The 25407-nt window shown below is 40.5% G+C and overlaps 2 protein-coding genes across 8 annotated transcripts in view; both read right to left on the bottom strand.

The window, feature by feature from the left end:
- Nucleotides 1–4180, bottom strand: part of LOC308385635 (uncharacterized protein) — a 102851-nt gene extending 98671 nt beyond the window's left edge. Inside the window, exon 1 of one of the 3 annotated variants that reach the window (XM_080864715.1) lies at nucleotides 3894–4180. The gene's annotated coding sequence lies outside the window, so the exon portion shown is untranslated. The remainder of the gene's footprint in view (nucleotides 1–3893) is intronic. The other 2 variants (XM_080864717.1, XM_080864714.1) reach the window with 2 other exon arrangements.
- A 6814-nt stretch (nucleotides 4181–10994) lies between these two features.
- Nucleotides 10995–19465, bottom strand: LOC308385634 (uncharacterized protein). 5 transcript variants are annotated; one of them, XM_080864709.1, is made up of 6 exons: nucleotides 19184–19465; nucleotides 18582–18671; nucleotides 17299–17507; nucleotides 16616–16721; nucleotides 14354–14950; nucleotides 10995–13496 (listed from the first exon to the last, which is right to left on the bottom strand). In XM_080864709.1, the coding sequence occupies exons 4-6, from the start codon at nucleotides 16631–16633 to the stop codon at nucleotides 12918–12920; spliced, it is 1194 nt and encodes a 397-aa protein (XP_080720835.1). In that variant the 5' UTR covers nucleotides 16634–16721; nucleotides 17299–17507; nucleotides 18582–18671; nucleotides 19184–19465; the 3' UTR covers nucleotides 10995–12917. The 5 variants fall into 5 exon arrangements, with proteins under 5 accessions (XP_080720835.1, XP_080720834.1, XP_080720836.1 ...); XM_080864708.1 differs by lacking the exon at nucleotides 17299–17507; XM_080864710.1 differs by lacking the exon at nucleotides 19184–19465 and having other exon boundaries at nucleotides 18582–19130.
- Nucleotides 19466–25407: the final 5942 nt, after the last annotated feature.

The following is a 25407-nucleotide window of genomic DNA, read 5'->3' as shown; positions in this document are numbered from 1 at the left end:
AAAAACATGATTCTCCCAAATCACCAAGAGCTGCACATTAACCACCACAATATATATTTTATTCTCTGTGCTTTCAAATATGAACATTGTTTACTTTCATCTCTGTTTCATTAGTTTTTGTTAACATCTTCCTGTTCCAGAGGGTGATGGGAGTCAAAGAGGAGGTACTGGTCCGTAGTACATCGAAGTTTACCGGAAGCGCACACATACGGACCAGTACCTCCTCTTTGACTCCCATCACCCTCTGGAACACAAACTTGGAGTAATTAGGACCCTACACCACCGGGCAGAACAGGTTCCCTCTAAGCCTGAAGGTAGAGCTGGGCGATATAAGATTTTTTTCATATCACAATATGTTTTTTTCATTTCAGGCGATAACGATATCTATCACGATATAAGCCAAATAACTATATTTGTAAGATTTAAATGTGCCGTTGCTCACAAGTAAAATGTGAAATAATCAGCAGCTTGTTTTTATTTAAAAATTTATTTCCCATAATAAGTTCAACAGGGTAGATGTACTTAAGGAACATGAGACTTTTTCAGATAAATAAAGGCAAATATTGCAAACTACACAAAAGGCAGCCGCTAAAGCGTTTAAGTTTCAAAATAGAACAAACAAAACAGACTAAATGGTCAATTCCACTTAGAAACAAAATATTAATTCTAAAAATAAATCTTAGTTTGTTTTACAGAAGAACAGACAAAACTGACTAACTTTTGTCAATATCAAATAAACTGAGAACTAAAAGGAAATTCTCAATCTCTCCTTGTTGTATAGCTTAGCTTTTCAAACAGTTTTAACAGTTACTTTAGTCTGACAAAAGCCGAATGACGAATTAGCGCTTCCAGTCAGAGACTGAGGCTACGTCCACACGTACACGGGTATTTTTGAAAACGGAGATTTTCCGTTTTCGTTTTAAAAAATAATCCCGTCCACACATAAAGGCAGAAATGAAGGAAAACGCTGCTATGAACATGCCAAAGCAGCAGGTAGCGCTAGATTCCTAACCGTGCAGAAATGTTGGCCAATCAGAAGTCTAGAAGCCTCGGTGGGAAAAAGTAAACAAAGCTGGGGCATAGAAGCAGAACCAAGTCGTATGTGTGGACGGACAGTAACTGTGTGTATATGTAAGCATTTAAACACTGCAGAGAGTAGAATTAACAGTATTGTAGAAATTCATTTCACCGAAGTGAAAGTGGCTGGAGTTTTTAAAAATCTTCGTTTTCAGTGACCAAAAACGCCGTTTACGTGTGGACGAAAGGTGCAAACGCATGCTGAGCTAATGATTAGTCGGTGTTTTTCTCCAAACACTCTCTCACTCTTCTCTCAACTAGGGCTGGGACAACGCGTCGACGTAATCGATTACGTCGACGCAAAAAATACGTTGACGTAAAAAAATCTGCGTCGATGCGTCGTCACTTTCAAAAAAAGACATGGCGGCAGCGAGTAGCGGAATCATGAACGAGGCAGTTGCAGTCAACTTAAATCACTCCACCCGAACACGCAGTTCTACAGTAGGGGATATTTTAACAGAAAAGGAAGTGATTCAGTCGTTTGCCGGCTTTGTGAGGTGGAAATGGCCTATCATAAAAGCACGACGGCTATGCACCAGCACCTCAAATGACTGCATCCAGGAGCAGCTTCTGCAAAGGACAAACCACCGTAAGTTTTCAACTTTTTTACTAACGCTAGTTTTTACCAATAGGGGCAGCACGGTGGCACGGTGGTTAGCACTGTTGCCTCACAGCAAGAAGGTCCTGAGTTCAATTCCACCATCAGGCCGGGGTCTTTCTGTGTGGAGTTTGCATGTTCTCCCCGTGTTTGCGTGGGTTCTCTCCGGGTACTCCGGCTTCCTCCCACCGTCCAAAGACATGCAGCTTGTGGGGATAGGTTAATTGGATAATCCAAATTGCCACTAGGTGTGAATGTGCGAGTGAATGTGAGTGTGAATGGTTGTCTGTCCCTATGTGTTAGCCCTGCGACAGACTGGCGACCTGTCCAGTGTGTACCCCGCCTTTCGCCCTATGACAGCTGGGATAGGCTCCAGCGCCCCCCGCGACCCTGAAAAAGGATAAGCGGAAGCGAATGAATGGATGGATAGTTTTTACCCGTTACTTCATCCAGACCCCCCCACATAGACGTACACTCACTCATAGACACAGAGATAAACACTCAATCTCCGTAAATGCAAAACTCATTTAAGCTCCTTAGCAGTAACATATAGCAGCTGCTGTTTAGTTGTTATTGTTTTTTTGTTTGTGGCCCATGCTGGCAAAATGAGTCGGAATGCACGCAGGCTGATTATCAGAATCGGCGAAAGACAAAAATGTGAGACAGCGAATTGGCCGCAGGAGAAATGTTAACAAGGATAATACACCACCTGCTAAACGTAGCCGTCGTGGACACTATTACAACATTGTTAAAGTGCTTGCAAAAGCAAAATGACAATGAACTCTTGATTTGTCAAATTTAATGTGTTTCATCCTATTTGAACGCTGTTTTTATACATAATGCTTCTCCAGCTTGATCTTATAGGTCAAAGTTATGCCATCTAATGACTAGAAAGCAGTGCACCAGTAAAGGTGCCATCAGCTATGGCTGTTTAAACGTTATCTTTTCCAGCCATCATGATTACTGCATATCATATGTTCAACATTGGGGATTATTATTAACCTCTTACTGTTATGCTATGAAAGAACATGGCATAACAGTATGTGTGTGTATATCTCTCTCTCTCTCTCTCTCTCTCTCTCTCTCTCTCTCTCTCTCTCTCAACCAGATCCATATCAAATTATTTTGATATTATGCTTTCCATATAATTATTTTGTAATTATTTGAATTCATCTGTGCGCTGTGTGTGATTTATGATTTCAGGAATAAACAGAAAAGTCTGGAGGACTACTGTCAGAGAAGAAGTACACCATGCAACCCCCAGGAGGTGGCTGTACTTACTGAGAGCGTCTTATCTATAATTTTAAAAGACAAGAGACCACTTGCTGTGGGTGAGGGATTCAAAGAAATGCTGACCACTTTCCAACCAGGTTACACTCTGCCGTCTAAGCGTCATTTTACAAGCATGATGGAGAGAAAGTATGAAACTTCAGTGGAGAAACTAAGGAAAGAACTAAAAAAAAGGCACATGCAAAATCTCCCTTACCACTGATGCTTGGACACAGAGTCCTACTTAGGGGTAACTTGTCATTTCATTATTTGTTCAAAGACGCCATTACTGCTGTTTGTATATTATTAATTTTTTGCTATGATTTCCTTTGTTATATTTGTTTTGCAAAACATTTACTTTTTTGTTAAAAACAGAGGATTGTAGTACAATGTTATTGTGGATTTTGTGTTGTGAATGAAGAGCACTTTTTGGCAGAAAGCAAAGTGAATGTTACATTTTGTTTGTTTAAAGACACCAGTGTTGCTATTTATTTGAAATGTTTTGTTAACTTTTCCGTAATTTTATATATGTTTGCACAGTTAATTTCTTGTTAAATGCTATCTCTATTGTATTGATTGTACGACCTCTACAACTTTATTTTGCAAATTTTTTTTATTAAAAGGTCTTCAAATGAATTAATTTGTGTTTTTCATTTATATACATAAATTAGTAAATGTGAAATTGCTATACAAGTCAAATAATGGGGGGAAAAATCGTTAATCGAATCGAAATCGAATCGGATTGAAAAACGAATCGTTAGATTAATCGATGCATCGAAAAATTAATCGCTAGATTCATTGATTAGGAAAATAATCGTTTTGCCCAGCCCTACTCTCAACGTGTTCACAATAAACTGTGAACAGACACCGAGGAGAGCAGCAGAAGACCTCATTCAGGAGCTAAACTCAACATGAACTGAACTCACAGTAAAGTTAGCTCGGTGCTTACCTTTAGATGAGCCCACAAACCGAGAGAAACTCCGCGATGAAGCTGCAACTCTTTTCAAACACAGGAAACAGATCAGGGAGCAGAGACCCACGTGGTTCACGCTGATCTCAGCTACGATCCAGGAGACAAGGGTGGGCAGATCGATGCAGATATCGATCCAAACGTTGGTTTAGTTTGTTTTATCATCCAAATTCAACCTTTTACTCGCTTTAGATTAAAAAATAGCTCCGTCATCTCGGAAGGCGCTTCGTCTTCTTTACATTGTTTATTGGCGGTTGTCAAACAACAAAATTGTCCTTTACTGCCACCAACTGGTGTGGAGTGTGAACTGGCACGTCGACCCTCAAATGCACACAAACAATTTTCTGTGTTTTAAAAACTGGAATAAGGCCCGATAACCTTACAATAAGATCCAGTTTCAGTTTTGTGTTTATGTTTTGGATCAGTCGCCCTCTCACAGTTTAATATAGTTTCCTTTTTCTTTTTTTTTCCTGTCCCGTTTGGCTCTTTTGCCATCAGAATTATTGTCTAAAGGCAAAGAAAGATGCCCAACGGATTTACTTTACCAAATTGACCATCCCAGCCTTGCCATAATGATCCATTTGATTCACCTTTTATTGTTTATTTTATTTTCACTTGCTGAATACGGGACAGACTTGACTGGGGGAAAGAAGGGGAGAAAGAAAGAGAAACAGCTGAGAAGAGGGACAGGGGAGAAGGGCAAAAACAAAAACCAACACAATGGGCAGAAAAAAAAAGAAAAAGAAAATGCATATATCGATCATCTGGATCACCTGTTGAGAAAGAAAAAAGAAAACAAGCAGAAGAGAACAAGAGTAATAGAATAAACAACATCACAATGATATATGGGAATATGACAGTAAATACTAAATATTAAACATTATTGTGCAGCACATAAGATCAACAGAACACAGTGTGCTTTGAGGTAGGAGCCAAAAAGGGTGTAGTTTGTGGGTGTGATCACCCGTGTGTACACCTGTGAGCATGGACACGCTTGTTTTTTTAAAAGGTTCCTTCATGTAATGATCTGCTAGAGGGTGTGGGGGGGCCACAGCCCCGTCCTCCAGGGTATGAAGCAGGTATGGAGGAGATCAAAACTCCAGACATCCAGAGGCCCCCAGAACACAAGAGACCAAGGAAGACCAACAGAGGGGCAGCTGCGCCACTGTCCCAGAAAGAGCTGAGGAGAGTCCCAGATGAGGGCTCACTCAGCAGCCGCGGAGCAGAAGCCAGGGGGAGTTGCAGTGACGAGCCCGTGAGCTCCGCTGGCAGCCAGCTGTGCCTGAGTGACCGAGCCCCAGGTCGAGAGGCCCGGGGCACCCCACCTCCGAGGTGGCCCGAGCGAGCCCCAGGATCCAGGCCCCGATAAGCGGCCGCCAAGGAGTGAGCCGGTGTGTACCTGGAAGCCCATCCCCAGACACAACGAACCACCAACGCACCGATGTCTGAGGGAGTCCGCCACTGGCAGTGTAATATAGTTTCCTCTTCTCTTTGATCGCCCAGAGACGTGGTGCAGAATATGCCATGAAAATCATTTGTTTGAAGCCAGCTCACCTCCTGCAACCAGAATACGTGCTTCTTTTGCAGTTCAGACTACTTCTGACATTTCTGTGGAGGAACACCAAAGTAACTGCTGAACCCTCCGGGGTCCAAGTATAATTTGCCATTTTTGACTACTTTTGATTTTACCTCTACAATATTATTATTATTATTATTATTATTATTATTATTATTATTATAAAAACAGTTTATCTTGCCTTGTTTGGTATAATCTTTTCAGCACAACCTCAAATATCTGAAATTTGAGTTATTTTTTACATTTCGGCATACTATATTAGCACAAGTTATCTAAGTTCAAGCAAAAATTCAAACTCAGAGTAGAAAAAAGTTACATTTTTTCCTGTGAAACCCATAAAAATGTTTGAAGAATCATTTTCATAACTTGAAATGCAAATACAAAATTGTACATTTCTAAAAATTCTGCACGTTTTGCAAACAACAGTTATCTGGTACTATTCGCTTAAAAATGCAGCCAATCCCTCAGGTGTTTTTATATAACAATTTAAATGTATTTACAGAACAAATAGGTGTTCTGCATCAAATAAGAAGGCACACAAATTATTTGTGCCAGTCCAAAAAAATAGTTTGTGTTCAGTATAAGACAGAAGAGAACACCACAGGCCTAAACCCTGCAGGTCTGACAGCAGGAGGTGGATCAGTCCAGTTTTTCATGTGGGAACAGCGTTTACACTGGAATCTGCCTCTGATGGCTTTGATGGAGCAAAGACGCTTGAAGAGCGTCTCTCAGCATGGGCCCGAAAAAAGTTCTGTCAGCTGAGGAAGGCGACGATATTAAGAAGCTGCTGGAGTTTATGACAGAGGAGATTTCTACTGTCAAACTGCAGCAGAAAGCCATCCTGGACCTGGTCGAGGAAGTTAAGGCTCTCCGCGTACAGAACGCAGAGAAGGATCGGCGGCTGGCGTACCCGGAGAACAGAGTGGTGGATTTGGAGCAGTACACCCAGATGAACGATGTCATCATTATGGGGCTTCACATCAAACCCTGGTCAAACGCCTGGGGGGGTCGCAGCTGACAATATAGGAGGGCCAGGAGAGAAAGATGTCAACTCCACGGAGCTTCAAGTGGTTACCTGTCTACGGTCCAAATGTGTGGAAGTGAATTATAACAACATTGAGGCTTGCCACCCTCTACCCCGAAAAAATGACGGTGACAAACCAGCCATCATTGTGAGATTTGCTAACAGAAAACACAAAACAGCACTGTTAAAACAAGGAAAGAAACTGAAAGGAGCCGATGTCTTCATGAATGAACATCTGATAAAAAGAAATGCGGACATTGCCAGGAAAGCACGTTACTTGAAGAAACAGGGAAAAATTCAGAGTACATGGACCACCAACTGTAGGAGCCATATGAGTGGTTCCCGTCTGAAGTGGGTTGGTTTAAATGGACTCACTATATTGGTGTATGGGTGTTGGGCGTGTCTCATGGGTGTGGTAGCCAATAAATGTGGTTGCACTCACCTGTTCACAGCACCTGATGTGATGAGCAGAAGGTAGGGTGAGCACGAGGCAAAACTTTCTGTTGACCGCAACATATCGCAACTTGAGCACAATTTGAATGATTTGATATATTTGACTGTAACTTGATGGTGTTTGTATAGCCATGCACTAATTGCTGCCATAGACCAGTTTGTAATTTTGACATAGTAGCTAGTGCATTTATTCGTAAGTTGCAGTTATTTGCTTGTGCAGTCTGTGCGTTTGTTTGATAGTTTTTCCCATGTGCTGATTTGTGGTTTGGACAGTTGCATGTGGAAATAAAGAAGCAAATGATACAGAAGTGTTTTGTGCATTAATTGTTGCGCGTCATCAGGGTCCTCATGTTTAGCCTGCCGCGGCCATTGGTTGGAAGAGCCGCAACACCAACTGTAAAGTATTCAACTCAATGGAACACCGGAACAAGCCAAAGTGTTGGTCAACAGAAATATGGAGGAGCTGGACAAATACTGAGGTTCAACTTACACTGGAGGTATGAATACACATGTGACGTGACACACAACACAACACATGGCACAGTCTAAAAGAGCTTCATCTGCATCTGGCAACAATATCAATATAACTCATTGGAATTCTCTTTATGATAATCTGGAACTGAGAACATTTCGATACACAGACCATAATGTTCTAGACTTAGAAAAGGATATAGACCCGGAAAATAATTTCTTCTATAACATCAGCAATAACTGCTGCTACTTCACTGATGAACCGTTTAAACACACCATCAACATGGAAAATAAATGATCAATAATCCATTTTAATAGCAGAAGTCTGTGTGCCAACTTCAACAATATAAAGGAATATCTAATTGAGTTGACAAATCCATTTGGAATTATTGCCATTTCTGAAACATGGACCAATGCTGAGAAAGGACTGGACTTTGAACTGGTGGGATTTGATGTGAATTTTGTAAATAGAAGGAACAAAAGTGGAGGGGGAGTAGCTGTGCATGTGGATAAAAACCTAAATTACAAGGTGATGGAAAGTATGACAACTGCGATTGATAATTTATTAGATGGTATAACAATTGAAATTTATAAGGAAAGAGAGAAAAATCTAGAAAAAACTAGCTGTATATATATATATATATATATATATATATATATATATATATATATATATATATATATAGAACACCTTTCTCTATTTAATGACTTCATAGAAGAAATATTCTCTAAAACAAATCAAAAATTTATGTTTATCTGTGGTGATTTTAATATTGACCTGTTGAATAAAAAAACAAACAAACATAAAATGACCAACGAATTTCTAAACACTATGTACAGTTTGAGTTTACATCCTAAAACAACCAGGCCTAGCAGAATTAAACCACATTGTGCCCCCTTACTTGACAATATTTTTTTACTAACAATATGGAAAACAACGTTTTGAGCGGATTATTAATTAATTACATCAGTGATCAAAAATCTCACGGTTCAGATTGGATCATGGTTTTAAGTCACGGATCGGATCACTTTTCGGATCAGCAAAAGTAGAAAAAAAAGAAAAATTCAAGTATTTTTGCCTATTAAAAAAACATTCAACTGAAGACTCATTCCACGCACTTATATTAAAAACAAATTAAGGTGCAATATGGACATTATGGACCATGCTGGGCATCCTCTGTACACGGCCATAAACAACCATAGGAGTCTGTTCAGTGAGAGGTTGGTTCTCCCAAAGTCAAGGACCAGCAGACTTAAAAAGTCCTTTGTCCCACACGCCATCAAACTGTTTAACTCCTCGCTGGAGGGGAGAGGGAGGGGAAACGGGGACAGAGGAGGGGGGAACAAGTAAGCTGTAGTGCCTTTTCACTGTGCAATAATTTTTGTTAATAACCAACAGTGTAATAGACTCACAATATTTGAAATGTGCCGTTCCCTTGTATTCTTATTCCTATTTATTCTATTTATCCATTTTGTATTCTCTGTATTTATATATGTGGTATATTTCTGCTCACATTCTGCAACTTCTGTCGGTGCTGTGTTACAGAAAACTGAATTTCCCGGCAGAACCCACCCGAGGGATAAATAAAGTTTCATCTAATCTAATGTAATCTATAGGGCAGTACAGGCCGTTACCCTGGAGGTCCACCCATTTGTAGTTGGGAATTAGCGTGGCTCAAGCATGTTCATCATAGTTTAAACCCCTTGTTTTGCACAACGGAATACGGCCTCCTGTCTTTTGTAATAGCTTTAGCCCGGTTGGATTGGGCAGCAAAGGGCTGCTTAAATGCCGCAACCTCCTCTGCTCCGGCACTTGGACTGCTAGCGCTGACCATAACTATCCGGTTGTTCAGTCTGACGTCACTAGCCGTGTCTGGGTCTAAACTCCGCTGCAGGTCCATATATCAAACGATCACTATGGCATTACTGAGAGTTGAAAAACTGTCTAAAATCTTTCATCTTTAATAAAATGATCAGCGTTCTGCTCTACCAGGTGTAACAATTGAGTTTAACATCCAGGCATCCATGAAAACGGAATTTATGACATTTAACGGAGTTAGAAGTTAGCAGGGAGTTAGCTCGCTAGCTTCTATCTAAATACAATATAGCATGTCCTGACTGCGGGGTTTTGGAAACAAATTAAAACGTACAGCTCTGTTATCACTTCCAGCATAAATGAAGACAGAAAACTAACCAGCAGTGACGTTTGTAGGGTTACTGAAGTTGGGCTAGCTGGTATATAATGATGTGCTATGTGACCGCTAGCGACACAGCTATGTTAGCACAATGTAAACAAGCTAACTTTTCTCGGTGGTCAGGAACAAATGTAATCGCATGGCAGGATGCTGTAAAAGGACCAAACTTCAGCCAGGAGAACAACTGAGATAATCCATCCCCAATGTGAGGTCATTCATATACTGCTGCATGGGCTGGGCTGTAGTTACATCCTAAGGTTTTAAAAACTGAGCTTAAATAAATGATTAGCGGTAATAAAAGCCGAGGGAGGTCAACAGGGATCACTGACTGTTTTAGGAGCTTTTTGAGATCAAATAGAAGAAAATACAAAACATTAAATATGTTAACAACACAAAAGCCATATTAAACGCAGACTACTTTAGGCCCAGAAGTAGGATTCGTCACGTCATCACTGAACAACTGGATTGCTTGACAGACTGACCACGTGCACCATACACATACCTTTTTCTTTTTTGAATCTTCAGATCACGTGCGTACCGAATCGTGGCGTGGGATTGGATTTCACATCAACCGTGATCCGTTGCACCTCAACTAACCTGTAAATTTAGTCTTTTCAAGAAAGCAATTTTTTCTTTTTTACACCATAAAAGCCTTATTTTTGTTGATTTCCTACTGCTAAGCAGAACACACATGAACTTTAAGGCCTGGATAAATTTGAAACGTTGTTGTCTACAATGGAAAATGGCTAAAAAATAAAAACAGGTATTCAGATCCTAATTTTATAAATTCTCTACTCAGCTTTGCTGCCTCCAATATCACTGAAATGCTGCTTGTTTCTTCACATTTTCCCAACATGCTTGCATTTAAATCGGTCCCGTCTTCTCTCTGTGTACCTGGCCTGTACCACCGCACTTGCTGTCTTTGGAGCGTCTGCCCCCCTTCCTTCTTTCTCAAAATGACATGATCCCAGTTTGTCTTGTTAAAGTGAATTGTTAAATGTTGTCATTTTTATGCTTGCCATCTCTACATTGTTTCAACTCTGTGATAAAAGGAATTCCTTTGTCCCCCTCCCCAGCCTCTCAAGGTGCGGGGGGGGGGGGGGGGGGGGCTGTAGTGTTTTATCACAGGCACATCCTTGTGAAGGTTTGTTTGGTAAGCTTCCTGCCCTCTGTATGGCTTCACTGTGTTGTGTATGGTGAACCAGTATATATTGGGTGTGGGGGAGATTATGACTAAGGATGTTGTTAGAAACAGTTGGAAGAGACACACACACACACACACACACAGATGTTTACACATTGTTGCAAAATCTCCCAATTCTTTTAATCTTTGGGCTGAAGGAAAGACAGTACTCGGTGTATTTATGCTCAATCAACAATCATTTATTTCCATACAATTCAACACTCATGAGCATTAGAACCATCATGATGGGGAGACATGCATGAAGAGGGTCACAGCAAATCTCAAAATGGTGACGGGTTACACAGCCTCTTATAGCTCCTAGCGGCCCCGACATAGTCGTAAAAGCCTAAACATTCACATTCTTTCTCTCTTACGGCGCCTAAATTACGACCTCGGCTCCCTGTCTTTCTGCTCTCTGTAAGGTGGGGGTATGGAATGTGGTCGGTCTCTTCTGCCCTAGACACAAAGTCTCCTTCTTACAACCTTCTTTTTATGATTCAACAATAAAGCATGTCAAGAAAACAGTGCAAGACAGTCACAGCAGATCAAGGATACAGAGTGATGCACACTTATCTGATGAACTACAAAAATGATTATGTTCTTTTAACCCAAAAGTATAATGAGGACTAAACTACATACACAGCACACCATCTAAACTAAAGGATAATATATGTCCTACAGCTGTTATCATAATTCAACTACTTTGATTACATATATAAGGTAACATATGATAACAGAATAATATCACAACATACACACGCATAGTGCCTTGTCTTAGAACCATGTGGGAGGTGCTTTGCTGTGATGTGTATTGTGTGAACTGTTTTCCAACAGTCACATATTTTCCCGGACCGGCATTTAAGGTGTTGAAGATAAATACAACAGAATAAAATGATATGACCAAGACAAAAACTGCGGTATTTTGTAAATGTAATAATAATAAACCTGTATTCACTAACTTTATTAGCAGGCTCCTCCTGAAATGCGCCAACAACACTGAGAGTAACATCCTCCTCTCTGCCCCTTAATGCTCTCTGGTCACTATGGTAACATGTAAATATTTGAAATTTATTCATAACACACGGGAGAAGTCCCAGGGAAACAGAGTTAATGATAAAAACCCTGAAAACCATACATTTCATCTTCGAGCCTCAACTCTCGCGAATTGGTACGAAACAAAAGACCTCCATGAAGACCACCTGGTATTATGAAACATACCCAGTTTTACAAAGGGGATCCCATTTTCTTCACACAGCTTCTTCAGTGTAGCATTTTTTTTTTTTGCTCCACTTTTTTTTGCAAATAAAACTGCACCAGCTTGACCACACAGCGATTAAACGTCTCACAGTTAGGAACCTTGCGATCAACTGATGTTAAGCAATTCTCCAGTGTGTGTGCTGTGCACAGAATGTGCACAAGAGAGTCTTCAACTGTAGCAAGTTGCCGGTGTTTTGGCACAACGCCATTGAAGATACCCACGTTGATAGCAGCCTCGTTTGTGCAGCGACCAACGTTGTTGTCCAGTCATCCAAGCCTGTGTCCTCAAGAAGTCTCACAAGTCCATCCCTACGCGGTGCGGTCAGCACCCAGTTCAATCAGTCCAAGAAAGTCAGGGTTAAACTCTCCTTTGCTGGACACAGACACAATGTAAATGATTTCCTGCTCGACTTTTGTGATGTCCACAGATCCATCGGAAAGCATCCCCAAAGTCACTTATTCGAAAAAAGTCTTTTCTTCGGCTCTGGCTCTGGTTGGTGTTTCTTAGGTGGTGGCGAAACACCAAAGAAGCTGCAGCAACACGTGTCAGGTTGAATGAGATGGTCAAGTACGCAAAGGCGCTTGGTAACATAAATGTCACTACGCATTCGTAATTTTTGACACACATACGCACCTGAGTAGCAGCTAGGTGCATCCCTGTCTATAACACAGTTTAACATGTTTATCTACTCATCAGCTGTTTAATTTTTCTCAGTACACAAGACGAACATGTTCATTCACAGCTGCCTCATCACATTTTTACATCTGAACTCTGTGGAGCCTGATCTCAAGGGTTTTAAGTCTGACCCTGAAACCAGTAGAGGATCTTTCTGTCTCTGCAGATTCACTGTGATGGGAGTGATTTCAGCCCTGAGTGATCACGCTGATGTTTGCACAGAGCCCATAATGAAGTGAATGTTTTGGCACATTGGTAACAGTGAAACAGTTTATTAGTAACGTGGGATCGTTTGTGTGTGGAGTATGAACTGAGATTCCTGAAGCTCTTGTCACACTGGTCACAGCTGTAGTTTCCTTCCATGTGTGTATGTTCATGATTGTTACGAGTACCTGAATGTGAGAAGCTTTTGTCACAGTGTCTGCACTTGTATGGTTTCTCTCCTGTGTGGATTCGTTTGTGTGTTTTAAGGTTGACTGCAGTGGTGAAGGATGACCCACACTGATCACAGAGGTGCTTTTTAACCCCACTGTGAATCAGTTCATGACATTTTAAGTGATGTGATGTGGTGAAGCTTCTCCCACATTCTTTGCAGTATTTCAGTTTGTCTCCAGTGTGTTTACGTTGATGTCTTTTTAGGGTGTATTGATCACTGAAAGTTATTCCACAAAGGTCACAGACAAACTCTTTCCCACCACCACAGTAATGACAGGGTTGAGAACTGGATCCATCTGTGTCGCTCTGCTTCTAAACAAAGACACAAACACAGTGTAAGTCAGTCCTTCAACATTTTTATCCTGAACGTCGCCTGAAATAAAGAGCATCTCTGCAGACGTCCAATTACATTTGACTGTTTCAGTTAACACACTCAGTTTACTGGGCTGCAATAACTACAATACTACCATCATAATACTACAGTAATACTTATTTCATGTTACAGTAACATCTGAGTTACACTAAAGTACTACTATGCTAATATTTGCAGGGTACCAACGCAGTGCTAAACTACTAACTGCAGTAATACTCATTTAATACTGCATTAATAACACTGTAACTGTGCAGTTATAACACTCAGCTCAATGGGACACAAGAAAAACACTACCCCCATGACACTGCAATTATAACATTAAATTAGTATTTTAACACTAATGTCTAAAAGTACTAAAGTTAAAAACAAGCAATGATACTACTGCTACAATATTACAATACCATTACGTAACGATACAACTTTGTTAACCATAAGAGAAGATTACAGAATGTTTTGGTTTTGTGCTTATTTTCATTTGTGTTTTATTTTATTACATGTGCTCCTGACAGAGGAATCAGGCTCTGTAAACAAAAGGCCTTTTATGCTGAAATAATAACAATATCATTATATACCAGGAAACTGCCTGAACATTAAATAACACCATCATATTAATTTTCAGGACTTTTAGTTTTTCATGATCGTGTAAACAAAACTCATAACTGACATGAAAATCTGAATAATCACTCAGAGCTGCTTTTCCATGCAGTAGAATTGCTAACATGCTAACACAGTTTAATGAGCAGAGTTGTTCCAAACAGTCAGGCTAAAATGACAAGATAACAATATAAATACATACCTCACAGTAACTGCACTTGTAGAGTCTCTTTCTGGTGTGGATCAGTTGGTGTTGCCTCAGGTAACATGGAGCTTTAAAAGTCTTCTCACACAGGTCACATTTATAAGGTCGTCCCTCAGTGTGGGTAAACATGTGTTGTTGTAACTGCCTGTTGGTTATAAACTGTCTGCCACACTGTTCACAGCAGTACACAACATGTCTGGTGTGAATGCGTATGTGTGTATTTCGGGTCTCTATGTGGCTGAAAGTTTTTCCACAAAAGTCACAGCTGTATGCCTTAATTCCAGAGTGGGTAACTAGATGCCTCTGTAAGTGGCCACTTTGAGTAAAAGCTGTGCCACACTGATCACAGCTGTACGCTTTAACTCCACTGTGGCTGAGTTGGTGTCTTTTTAGGGAACCCTTCCAGGAAAAAGACTTTCCACACAAGTCACAGCTGAACAGTCTCTCTCCAGTGTGGATGACCTGATGCTGTTTCAGGTGACACTTGGAAATAAAACCCATCCCACACTCGTCACAGGTGTGTTTTTTCTCTCCCTTTCTTCTGTGAGGTTTGTCGGCCTCCTGAGAGCGCTGACTTCTCGCTCCATGTTGGTCCTGCAGTGACAGAGATACAGAGGCAGTGAGTGAAATGCAGTCGTGGAACAAACTCAACCTTCAAACTCACTCCATTAACACTAGTTTTAAACCTGAAGGTGGAGTGTGGCACCAAACACCTTAAAGGTCTCTTATCCCCACCTGCTGGTAGTTCTAACACATTACATCCAACCTGCTGTTAAAAATAATTCATGACTGTTCAAACACTAAAATCAAGCCCATCCCTCCTGCTGTACACAGTTATTAATGCTAGCATGCTAACACACTCAGAAAAGTATAAATGTTTACCAAGTCTATACTTTTGTTTCCTATTATATATTTCTATCATTTTGTCATTTTTCAATATTAATAATTACAATGTAACATTTAAAAGTTGATTCAGTGAAGGAAAATATTTTACTTTTGCTCCCTACATTAGAAAAAGAAAATTGTATTTTGTACTCTTTACATTTACAAAACAGATGTGTTACTTTTAAGGCATGTGAGGGGTTTATTTCATCACTGCAGGCATCAAACATCAAACCAACTTGAGAAACGGGAAAAGTAAGACATGAAAGACAATCCTGATCGTGTACTAATCACCAGGGTATGAAACATAAAAAGAGATGAAAGAGGCAAAACTGTGAGTCATAGTCAGGAGTTAAAGTGAGATGTTGTTCTTCTTTCTTTTTTGCACAGCACCTGAACAAACAGGTAATTTCAAATGCAGCGTTTCTATCAACAAACATCAGCAAACACACAAACCGTTTGTGTGCGGTGTGTCTCACAGTGTGTTGCTCGCTAAAGGTCGAGCTGCTGTACATCACAGGGAGAGAAAAGAAAGAGAGCTAACTTCACTCAGAGATGGAGAAAGATAAGACACACAGGACAGGAGAGGAAGAAGAGAGGTTAGATTTAAAGGGAAGGACTGCTCAGTGGGATTCGATCAACTGGAGATTAAAGCTTACATGTAAGTCCTCATGTGTTGAAATCAGATATTGGGTCTGTACATGTGACATTGTGTTTTTTTGGATAGTGAAAGATGCTGCAAAACAATCTGAGGCAGATTAACTGTGTTATTTAAAGACTGCATGAAGATCCTCTGCAGGTTAGTGCAGGATAAACAGGTTCGTTTGCTGAACTGTGATGGATTTAAAGTAAAGAACAGTGTGTGACTGGTGCACAGTGACTGTGGTGCTCATGTCAGAGTTAGATTACATCAAGTGTAGCAGAGATTCATTTAAACTGAAGCTCATGATGCTGACACAATGTATAATCACACTTGCACAGTCCAATCACTTTGTAACCAGTTATAGTAGTTTCTCATAGGTAATACTACAACAAGCTTTATGAATATTCATGTGTGTAACCAATAAAACAACCTGCAGGGGGAAAGCAAGTTGAAATGGGTTGGAGACAATTGCTTCCCCCTCGCGAGTGAAAACTTGAGCTCTGTGTGACCTCGTTCCTGAGTGAGTTTCTGTTTATCCAGCAGTATCAGGGGTAAAACTCTGACAAATGTCCATTTGATTATTAATAATGTTGATGAATAAACCTTCCTTATTTTAACATGTGCTGTGGTCTCTAAAAAACAACATAATATGCAACACAGTCATATAACAGGTTGGGAGGATGAGAGTTTTAGACGTGACTGATTATTTGGTGAAACTGTGATATTTTCCTCACCTCCTGTGTTGAGCTCATTGTTTCCTCTGTAGTGACTCAGCTGAGTCCAGATGGCTGAAAATGTTCCTCTGCTGCTCCGTCAGACTCTTCTCCTCCTGCTGATCAGCTGGGACACAAAACAGATCTTTGTTAGGCTCCACACTGCACTGAAGAGTCAAAGTGTCTCATATGTTCATCTGACAACACAAAGTACAAATTTCACTCTGATTGCTTGTAGAAATCTTGTGAGACGTGTTGTGCTGCAAAGTGAGGAAACTCTCTCACTCACTTATACTTCAGGAGGAACTTTGTGACATTGGCTCTAATATTCTAAGCAGCCCTTTACTATGACAGGGCCAGAAAGTCCTATTTGAAGGTTTGGGAGAAGGACCATGTTAAAGGTGGATTGGGGTTTATACACTTTGTTATGATACAGGTAAGGCTGTAAGAGCCTGAGAAGGTGTCCTGAATGAACCTCTAAAACCAGTTTTCAGCTAACGACTCTGCTTCAGTCTGGAAAACAGCAACTACAAGTTTAAAGACTCCATCAACAATTCACACCCAGCAACAGCCTGAACAGCTCCTCCTGTGGTTTCCACAAACAGGGACAGACCTGTTACTCCCCCACCCCACACTTTCAACTCCTTCAGCCCCCCAGTTCCACCCCCCCCACCCCCACCATTCATAATAACAGAGGCCCACACCTGATCACCACTTCACAAGTCTCTCCAGCCCCCATGGTGCCGCTCTCCAAACTCCACCATTCCCCAAACTTTGATTCTGTTCATCTGGACGTAGCTTTTTGTGGGAGAAACGTTTCATCACTCATCCAAGTGACTTCTTCAGTCTCAGCCGACTGCAGGTTTCCTCAATCTTCAACAGTGCATTTGCATAATGACTGAAACGAGCACCACTGAAGGAACAATGGGCTGGGAGGTCAGTTATTGAGCATTAATATGCAAATTCTCATGATCATTGATCAACAACCACTGATCCCTTGCAGCGGGAATGGTACTCATTGCCATTGATCAGCAGTCTTTGATTAATGAGCTTTGATCAGTGGTTTCAGTGCTTTCCTTCCTGCTTTGACTGCAGCTGTGTTTGACACAGGAACGATTATACTTTATTCTTTTTGGGGGAAGTGCAGCTTTAAACCTTCACATGATTCAAGTCAACCCAACAAATCAATCTGGACGATCACAGGTGGGAAAAACTTCTGTAGATAAAATAAAACCCAACATTCACATGATTAAAAACACGACTTCACCAAATCACCAGGAGCTGCACATTAACCACCACAATATATTTTTATTCTCTGTGCTTCAAATATGAACACTGTTTACTTTCATCTCTGTTTCATTAGTTTTTGTTAACATCTTCCTGTTCCAGAGGGTGATGGGAGTCAAAGAGGAGGTACTGGTCCGTAGTACATCGAAGTTTACCGGAAGCCCACACATACGGACCAGTACCTCCTCTTTGACTCCCATCACCCTCTGGAACACAAACTTGGAGTAATTAGGACCCTACACCACCGGGCAGAACAGGTTCCCTCTAAGCCTGAAGGTAGAGCTGGGCGATATAAGATTTTTTTCATATCACGATATGTTTTTTTCATTTCAGGCGATAACGATATCTATCACGATATAAGCCAAATAACTATATTTGTAAGATTTAAATGTGCCGTTGCTCACAAGTAAAATGTGAAATAATCAGCAGCTTGTTTTTATTTAAATATTTATTTCCCATAATAAGTTCAACAGGGTAGATGTACTTAACACTGCCAGGCTTCTACCTTTCAACCTTTAAAAGCCGGAGAGCAGCCAAATGGCTGGTAGGCTTTTAGCTAAGCTTTAGCTTCAGCCAAGTGGAAGCTAAATTGGCTAGTCATTCATATGTATATTAGGTTGTTACCTGGGAATTCTGGAGGGAGGGGAGTGGGGGTGTGTGACTGAGGGGGTGGGAGAGCTGCTAAAAGCTGTGAACTTACTTCCTTTTGTGTTTCATCTTGAAGCATTCTCAATCATCCAGGGAAATAAATCTCCAAAAGTCACCAACTTGGAGTGTTTCAGTTTGCCATCTTAGGGAGAAATCAACACACATGGGTGTATGTCCTTTGTTGCTGAGATTTATTGATGAAAACAGTACAAAAAAACCAACCATTTGCACACATATTTACAAATAATAATAAAAAGTGAGTGAATACATTTCAACATTTTCAGCAATGTCTTCAAGTAACTTAAAGAAGTCCAGACGCTTTTCTTTGCAAGCTCCTTTGACTGTGACCCTGATACTGCAGCAGATCGCTCTCATCCATTTCCTGTTATCACTTCAAATAGAAACGAGGCTGTAGAGGTTTGGTGCAGGCAGAAAAACAGCTGCAGGGACAATGAAAAGACTTTTCTGCTCCAACTTCTCCCAGCATGCTGAGCTAATGATTAGTTGGTGTTTTTCTCCAAACACTCTCTCACTCTTCTCTCAACGTGTTCACAATAAACTGTGAACAGACACCGAGGAGAGCAGCAGAAGACCTCATTCAGGAGCTAAACTCAACATGAACTGAACTCACAGTAAAGTTAGCTCGGTGCTTACCTTTAGATGAGCCCACAAACCGAGAGAAACTCCGCGATGAAGCTGCAACTCTTTCCAAACACAGGAAACAGATCAGGGAGCAGAGACCCACGTGGTTCACGCTGATCTCAGCTACGATCCAGGAGACAAGGGTGGGCAGATCGATGCAGATATCGATCCAAACGTTGGTTTAGTTTGTTTTATCATCCAAATTCAACCTTTTACTCGCTTTAGATTAAAAAATAGCTCCGTCATCCCGGAAGGCGCTTCGTCTTCTTTACATTGTTTATTGGCGGTTGTCAAACAACAAAATTGTCCTTTACTGCCACCAACTGGTGTGGAGTTTGAACTGGCACGTCGACCCTCAAACTGGAATAATGCCCGATAACCTTACAATAAGATCCAGTTTCAGTTTTGTGTTTATGTTTTGGATCAGTCGCCCTCTCACAGTTTAATATAGTTTCCTTTTTCTTTTCTTTTCTTTTTCCTGTCCCGTTTGGCTCTTTTGCCATCAGAATTATTGTCTAAAGGCAAAGAAAGATGCCCAACGGATTTACTTTACCAAATTGACCATCCCAGCCTTGCCATAATGGTCCATTTGATTCACCTTTTATTGTTTATTTTATTTTCACTTGCTGAATACGGGACAGACTTGGCTGGGGGAAAGAAAGGGAGAAAGAAAGAGAAACAGCTGAGAAGAGGGACAGGGGAGAAGGGCAAAAAACAAAAACCAACACAATGGGCAGTAAAAAAAAGAAAAGAAAAAGAAAATGCATCTATCGATCACCTGTTGAGAAAGAAAAAAGAAAACAAGCAGAAGAGAACAAGAGTAATAGAATAAACAACATCACAATGATATATGGGAATATGACAGTAAATACTAAATATTAAACATTATTGTGCAGCACATAAGATCAACAGAACACAGTGTGCTTTGAGGTAGAAGCCAAAAAGGGTGTAGTTTGTGGGTGTGATCACCCGTGTGTACACCTGTGAGCATGGACGTGCTTGTTTTTTTAAAAGGTTCCTTCATGTAATGATCTGCTAGAGGGTGTGGGGGGGCCACAGCCCCGTCCTCCAGGGCATGAAGCAGGTATGGAGGAGATCAAAACTCCAGACATCCAGAGGCCCCCAGAACACAAGAGACCAAGGAAGACCAACAGAGGGGCAGCCGCGCCACTGTCCCAGAAAGAGCTGAGGAGAGTCCCAGATGAGGGCTCACTCAGCAGCCGCGGAGCAGAAGCCAGGGGGAGTTGCAGTGACGCGCCCGTGAGCTCCGCCGGCAGCCAGCTGTGCCTGAGTGACCGAGCCCCACCTCCGAAGTGGCCCAAGCAAGCCCCAGGATCCAGTCCCCGATAAGCGGCCGCCAAGGAGTGAGCCGGTGTGTACCTGGACGCCCATCCCCAGACACAAAGAACCACCAACGCACCGATGTCTGAGGGAGTCCGCCACTGGCAGTGTAATGTAGTTTCCTCTTCTCTTTGATCGCCCAGAGATGTGGTGCAGAATATGCCATGAAAATCATTTGTTTGAAGCCAGCTCACCTCCTGCAACCAGAATACGTGCTTCTTTTGCAGTTCAGACTACTTCTGACATTTCTGTGGAGGAACACCAAAGTAACTGCTGAACCCTCCGGGGTCCAAGTATAATTTGCCATTTTTGACTACTTTTGATTTTACCTCTACAATATTATTATTAATATTATTATTATTATTATTATTATTATTATTATTATTATTATTATTATTATTATTATTATTATTATTATTATTATTATTATTATAAAAACAGTTTATCTTGCCTTGTTTGGTATAATCTTTTCAGCACAACCTCAAATATCTGAAATTTGAGTTATTTTTTACATTTCGGCATACTATATTAGCACAAGTTATCTAAGTTCAAGCAAAAATTCAAACTCAGAGTAGAAAAAAGTTACATTTTTTCCTGTGAAACCCATAAAAATGTTTGAAGAATCATTTTCATAACTTGAAATGCAAATACAAAATTGTACATTTCTAAAAATTCTGCACATGTTTTGGAAACAACAGTTATCTGGTACTATTCGCTGCATCAAATAAGAAGGCACACAAATTATTTGTGCCAGTCCAAAAAAATAGTTTGTGTTCAGTATAAGACAGAAGAGAACACCACAGGCCTAAACCCTGCAGGTCTGACAGCAGGAGGTGGATCAGTCCAGTTTTTCATGTGGGAACAGCGTTTACACTGGAATCTGCCTCTGATGGCTTTGATGGAGCAAAGATGCTTGAAGAGCGTCTCTCAGCATGGGCCCGAAAAAAGTTCTGTCAGCTGAGGAAGGCGACGATATTAAGAAGCTGCTGGAGTTTATGACAGAGGAGATTTCTGCTGTCAAACTGCAGCAGAAAGCCATCCTGGACCTGGTCAAGGTGGTTGTAACTGTCCCTGAGACAGTTAAAATAAAGTTGATTATTTTATGTTTCTGTGATAGATTCATGCTTAATTTAGTTCATTTATTTATAAGATAAGATGATAAAAGTTTAACATTAATTAAAAAACATGTCTAAAAAATGTGATTACAAAATATGGGGTTGTTAAATATGTAAAGTGCTGTAAAGTTTGTATGAGGTAAACTTTGTAATTGTCACATGACCAGAGTTTGGTTGAGAGCACAACCATGGCATTGTGGAGCTAGCATGGATACATGGCTACCGATGCATCTACAGCCTCAGCGTTAATGAAAACACAAAACAGCACTGTTAAAACAAGGAAAGAAACTGAAAGGAGCCGATGTCTTCATGAATGAACATCTGATAAAAAGAAATGCGGACATTGCCAGGAAAGCACGTTACTTGAAGAAACAGGGAAAAATTCAGAGTACATGGACCAGCAACTGTAAAGTATTCATTAAACTCAATGGAACACCGGAACAAGCCAAAGTGTTGGTCAACAGAAATATGGAGGAGCTGGACAAATACTGAGGTTCAACTTACACTGGAGGTATGAATACACATGTGACGTGACACACAACACAACACATGGCACAGTCTAAAAGAGCTTCATCTGCATCTGGCAACAATATCAATATAACTCATTGGAATTCTCTTTATGATAATCTGGATCTGAGAACATTTCGATACACAGACCATAATGTTCTAGACTTAGAAAAGGATATAGACCCGGAAAATAATTTCTTCTATAACATCAGCAATAACTGCTGCTACTTCACTGATGAACCGTTTAAACACACCATCAACATGGAAAATAAATGATCAATAATCCATTTTAATAGCAGAAGTCTGTGTGCCAACTTCAACAATATAAAGGAATATCTAATTGAGTTGACAAATCCATTTGGAATTATTGCCATTTCTGAAACATGGACCAATGCTGAGAAAGGACTGGACTTTGAACTGGTGGGATTTGATGTGAATTTTGTAAATAGAAGGAACAAAAGTGGAGGGGGAGTAGCTGTGCATGTGGATAAAAACCTAAATTACAAGGTGATGGAAAGTATGACAACTGCGATTGATAATTTATTAGATGGTATAACAATTGAAATTTATAAGGAAAGAGAGAAAAATCTAGAAAAAACTAGCTGTATATATATATATATAGAACACCTTTCTCTATTTAATGACTTCATAGAAGAAATATTCTCTAAAACAAATCAAAAATTTATGTTTATCTGTGGTGATTTTAATATTGACCTGTTGAATAAAAAAACAAACAAACATAAAATGACCAACGAATTTCTAAACACTATGTACAGTTTGAGTTTACATCCTAAAACAACCAGGCCTAGCAGAATTAAACCACATTGTGCCCCCTTACTTGACAATATTTTTTTACTAACAATATGGAAAACAACGTTTTGAGCGGATTATTAATTAATTACATCAGTGATCAAAAATCTCACGGTTCAGATTGGATCATGGTTTTAAGTCACGGATCGGATCACTTTTCGGATCAGCAAAAGTAGAAAAAAAAGAAAAATTCAAGTATTTTTGCCTATTAAAAAAACATTCAACTGAAGACTCATTCCACGCACTTATATAAAAACAAATTAAGGTGCAATATGGACATTATGGACCATGCTGGGCATCCTCTGTACACGGCCATAAACAACCATAGGAGTCTGTTCAGTGAGAGGTTGGTTCTCCCAAAGTCAAGGACCAGCAGACTTAAAAAGTCCTTTGTCCCACACGCCATCAAACTGTTTAACTCCTCGCTGGAGGGGAAACGGGGACAGAGGAGGGGGGAACAAGTAAGCTGTAGTGCCTTTTCACTGTGCAATAATTTTTGTTAATAACCAACGGTGTAATAGACTCACAATATTTGAAATGTGCCGTTCCCTTGGACTGGTTCTTATATAGCGCTTTTCTACTCTTCTGAGCACTCAAAGCGCTTTACACAACTTGTGCATTCACACCCATTTGCACAAGCACATTGTTCTAGGTGCTTTCTAAGTAACATTCACACACATTCATACTCCGATGAATGCATCGGAGAGCAATTTGGGGTTAGTATCTTGCCCAAGGATATTTGGCATGCAGCCAAGGAAGCCAGGAATCGAACCACCAACCTTCCGATCAGTAGATGACCTGCTCTACCGCCTGAGCTACAGCCACCCCTTGTTTTCTTATTCCTATTTATTCTATTTATCCATTTTGTATTCTCTGTATTTATATATGTGGTATATTTCTGCTCACATTCTGCAACTTCTGCCGGTGCTGTGTTACAGGAAACTGAATTTCCCGGCGGAACCCACCCGAGGGATAAATAAAGTTTCATTTAATCTAATGTAATCTATAGGGCAGTACGGGCCGTTGCCCTGGAGGTCCACCCATTTGTAGTTGGGAATTAGCGTGGCTCAAGCATGTTCATCATAGTTTAAACCCCTTGTTTTGCACAACGGAATACGGCCTCTTGTCTTTTGTAATAGCTTTAGCCCGGTTGGATTGGGCAGCAAAGGGCTGCTTAAATGCCGCAACTTCCTCTGCTCCGGCACTTGGACTGCTAGCGCTGACCATAACTATCCGGTTATGGATAGTTATGGCAGGGAGTTAGGGAGTTAGGGAGTTAGCTCGCTAGCTTCTATCTAAATACAATATAGCATGTCCTAACTGCGGGGTTTTGGAAACAAATTAAAATGTACAGCTCTGTTATCACTTCCAACATAAATGAAGACAGAAAACTAAACAGCAGTGACGTTTGTAGGGTTACTGAAGTTGGGCTAGCTGGTATATAATGATGTGCTACATGACTGCTAGCGACACAGCTATGTTAGCATAATATAAACAAGCTAACTTTTTTTTCCACTCGATAAAAGTTAACGTGAGTGTTCTCGGTGGTCAGGAACAAATGTAATCGCATGGCAGGATGCTGTAAAAGGACCAAACTTCAGCCAGGAGAACAACTGAGATAATCCATCCACAATATGAGGTTAGTCATTCATATACTGCTGCATGGGCTGGGCTGTAGTTACAGCCTAAGGTTTTAAAAACTGAGCTTAAATAAATGATTAGCGGTAATAAAAGCCGAGGGAGGTCAACAGGGATCACTGACTGTTTTAGGAGCTTTTTGAGATCAAATAGAAGAAAATACATAACATTAAACATGTTAACAACACAAAAGCCATATTAAACGCACACTACTTTAGGCCCAGAAGTAGGATTCGTCGCGTCATCACTGAACAACAGGATTGCTTGACAGACTGACCACGTGCACCATACACATACCTTTTTTTTCTTTTTTGAATCTTCAGATCACGTGCGTACCGAATCGTGGCGTGGGATTGGATTTCACATCAACCGTGATCCGTTGCACCTCTACTAACCTGTAAATTTAGTCTTTTCAAGAAAGCAATTTTTTCTTTTTTACACCATAAAAGCCTTATTTTTGTTGATTTCCTACTGCTAAGCAGAACACACATGAACTTTAAGGCCTGGATAAATTTGAAACGTTGTTGTCTACAATGGAAAATGGCTAAAAAATAAAAACAGGTATTCAGATCCTAATTTTATAAATTCTCTACTCAGCTTTGCTGCCTCCAATATCACTGAAATGCTGCTTGTTTCTTCACATTTTCCCAACATGCTTGCATTTAAATCGGTCCCGTCTTCTCTCTGTGTACCTGGCCTGTACCACCGCACTTGCTGTCTTTGGAGCGTCTGCCCCCCTTCCTTCTTTCTCATAATGACATGATCCCAGTTTGTCTTGTTAAAGTGAATTGTTAAATGTTGTCATTTTTATGCTTGCCATCTCTA

The sequence above is a fragment of the Rhamphochromis sp. 'chilingali' genome, assembly GCF_963969265.1.
Source record: "Rhamphochromis sp. 'chilingali' genome assembly, chromosome: 18".
Lineage (NCBI taxonomy): Eukaryota > Metazoa > Chordata > Actinopteri > Cichliformes > Cichlidae > Rhamphochromis > Rhamphochromis sp. 'chilingali'.
This window is presented reverse-complemented; position numbering and strand designations above follow the sequence as displayed.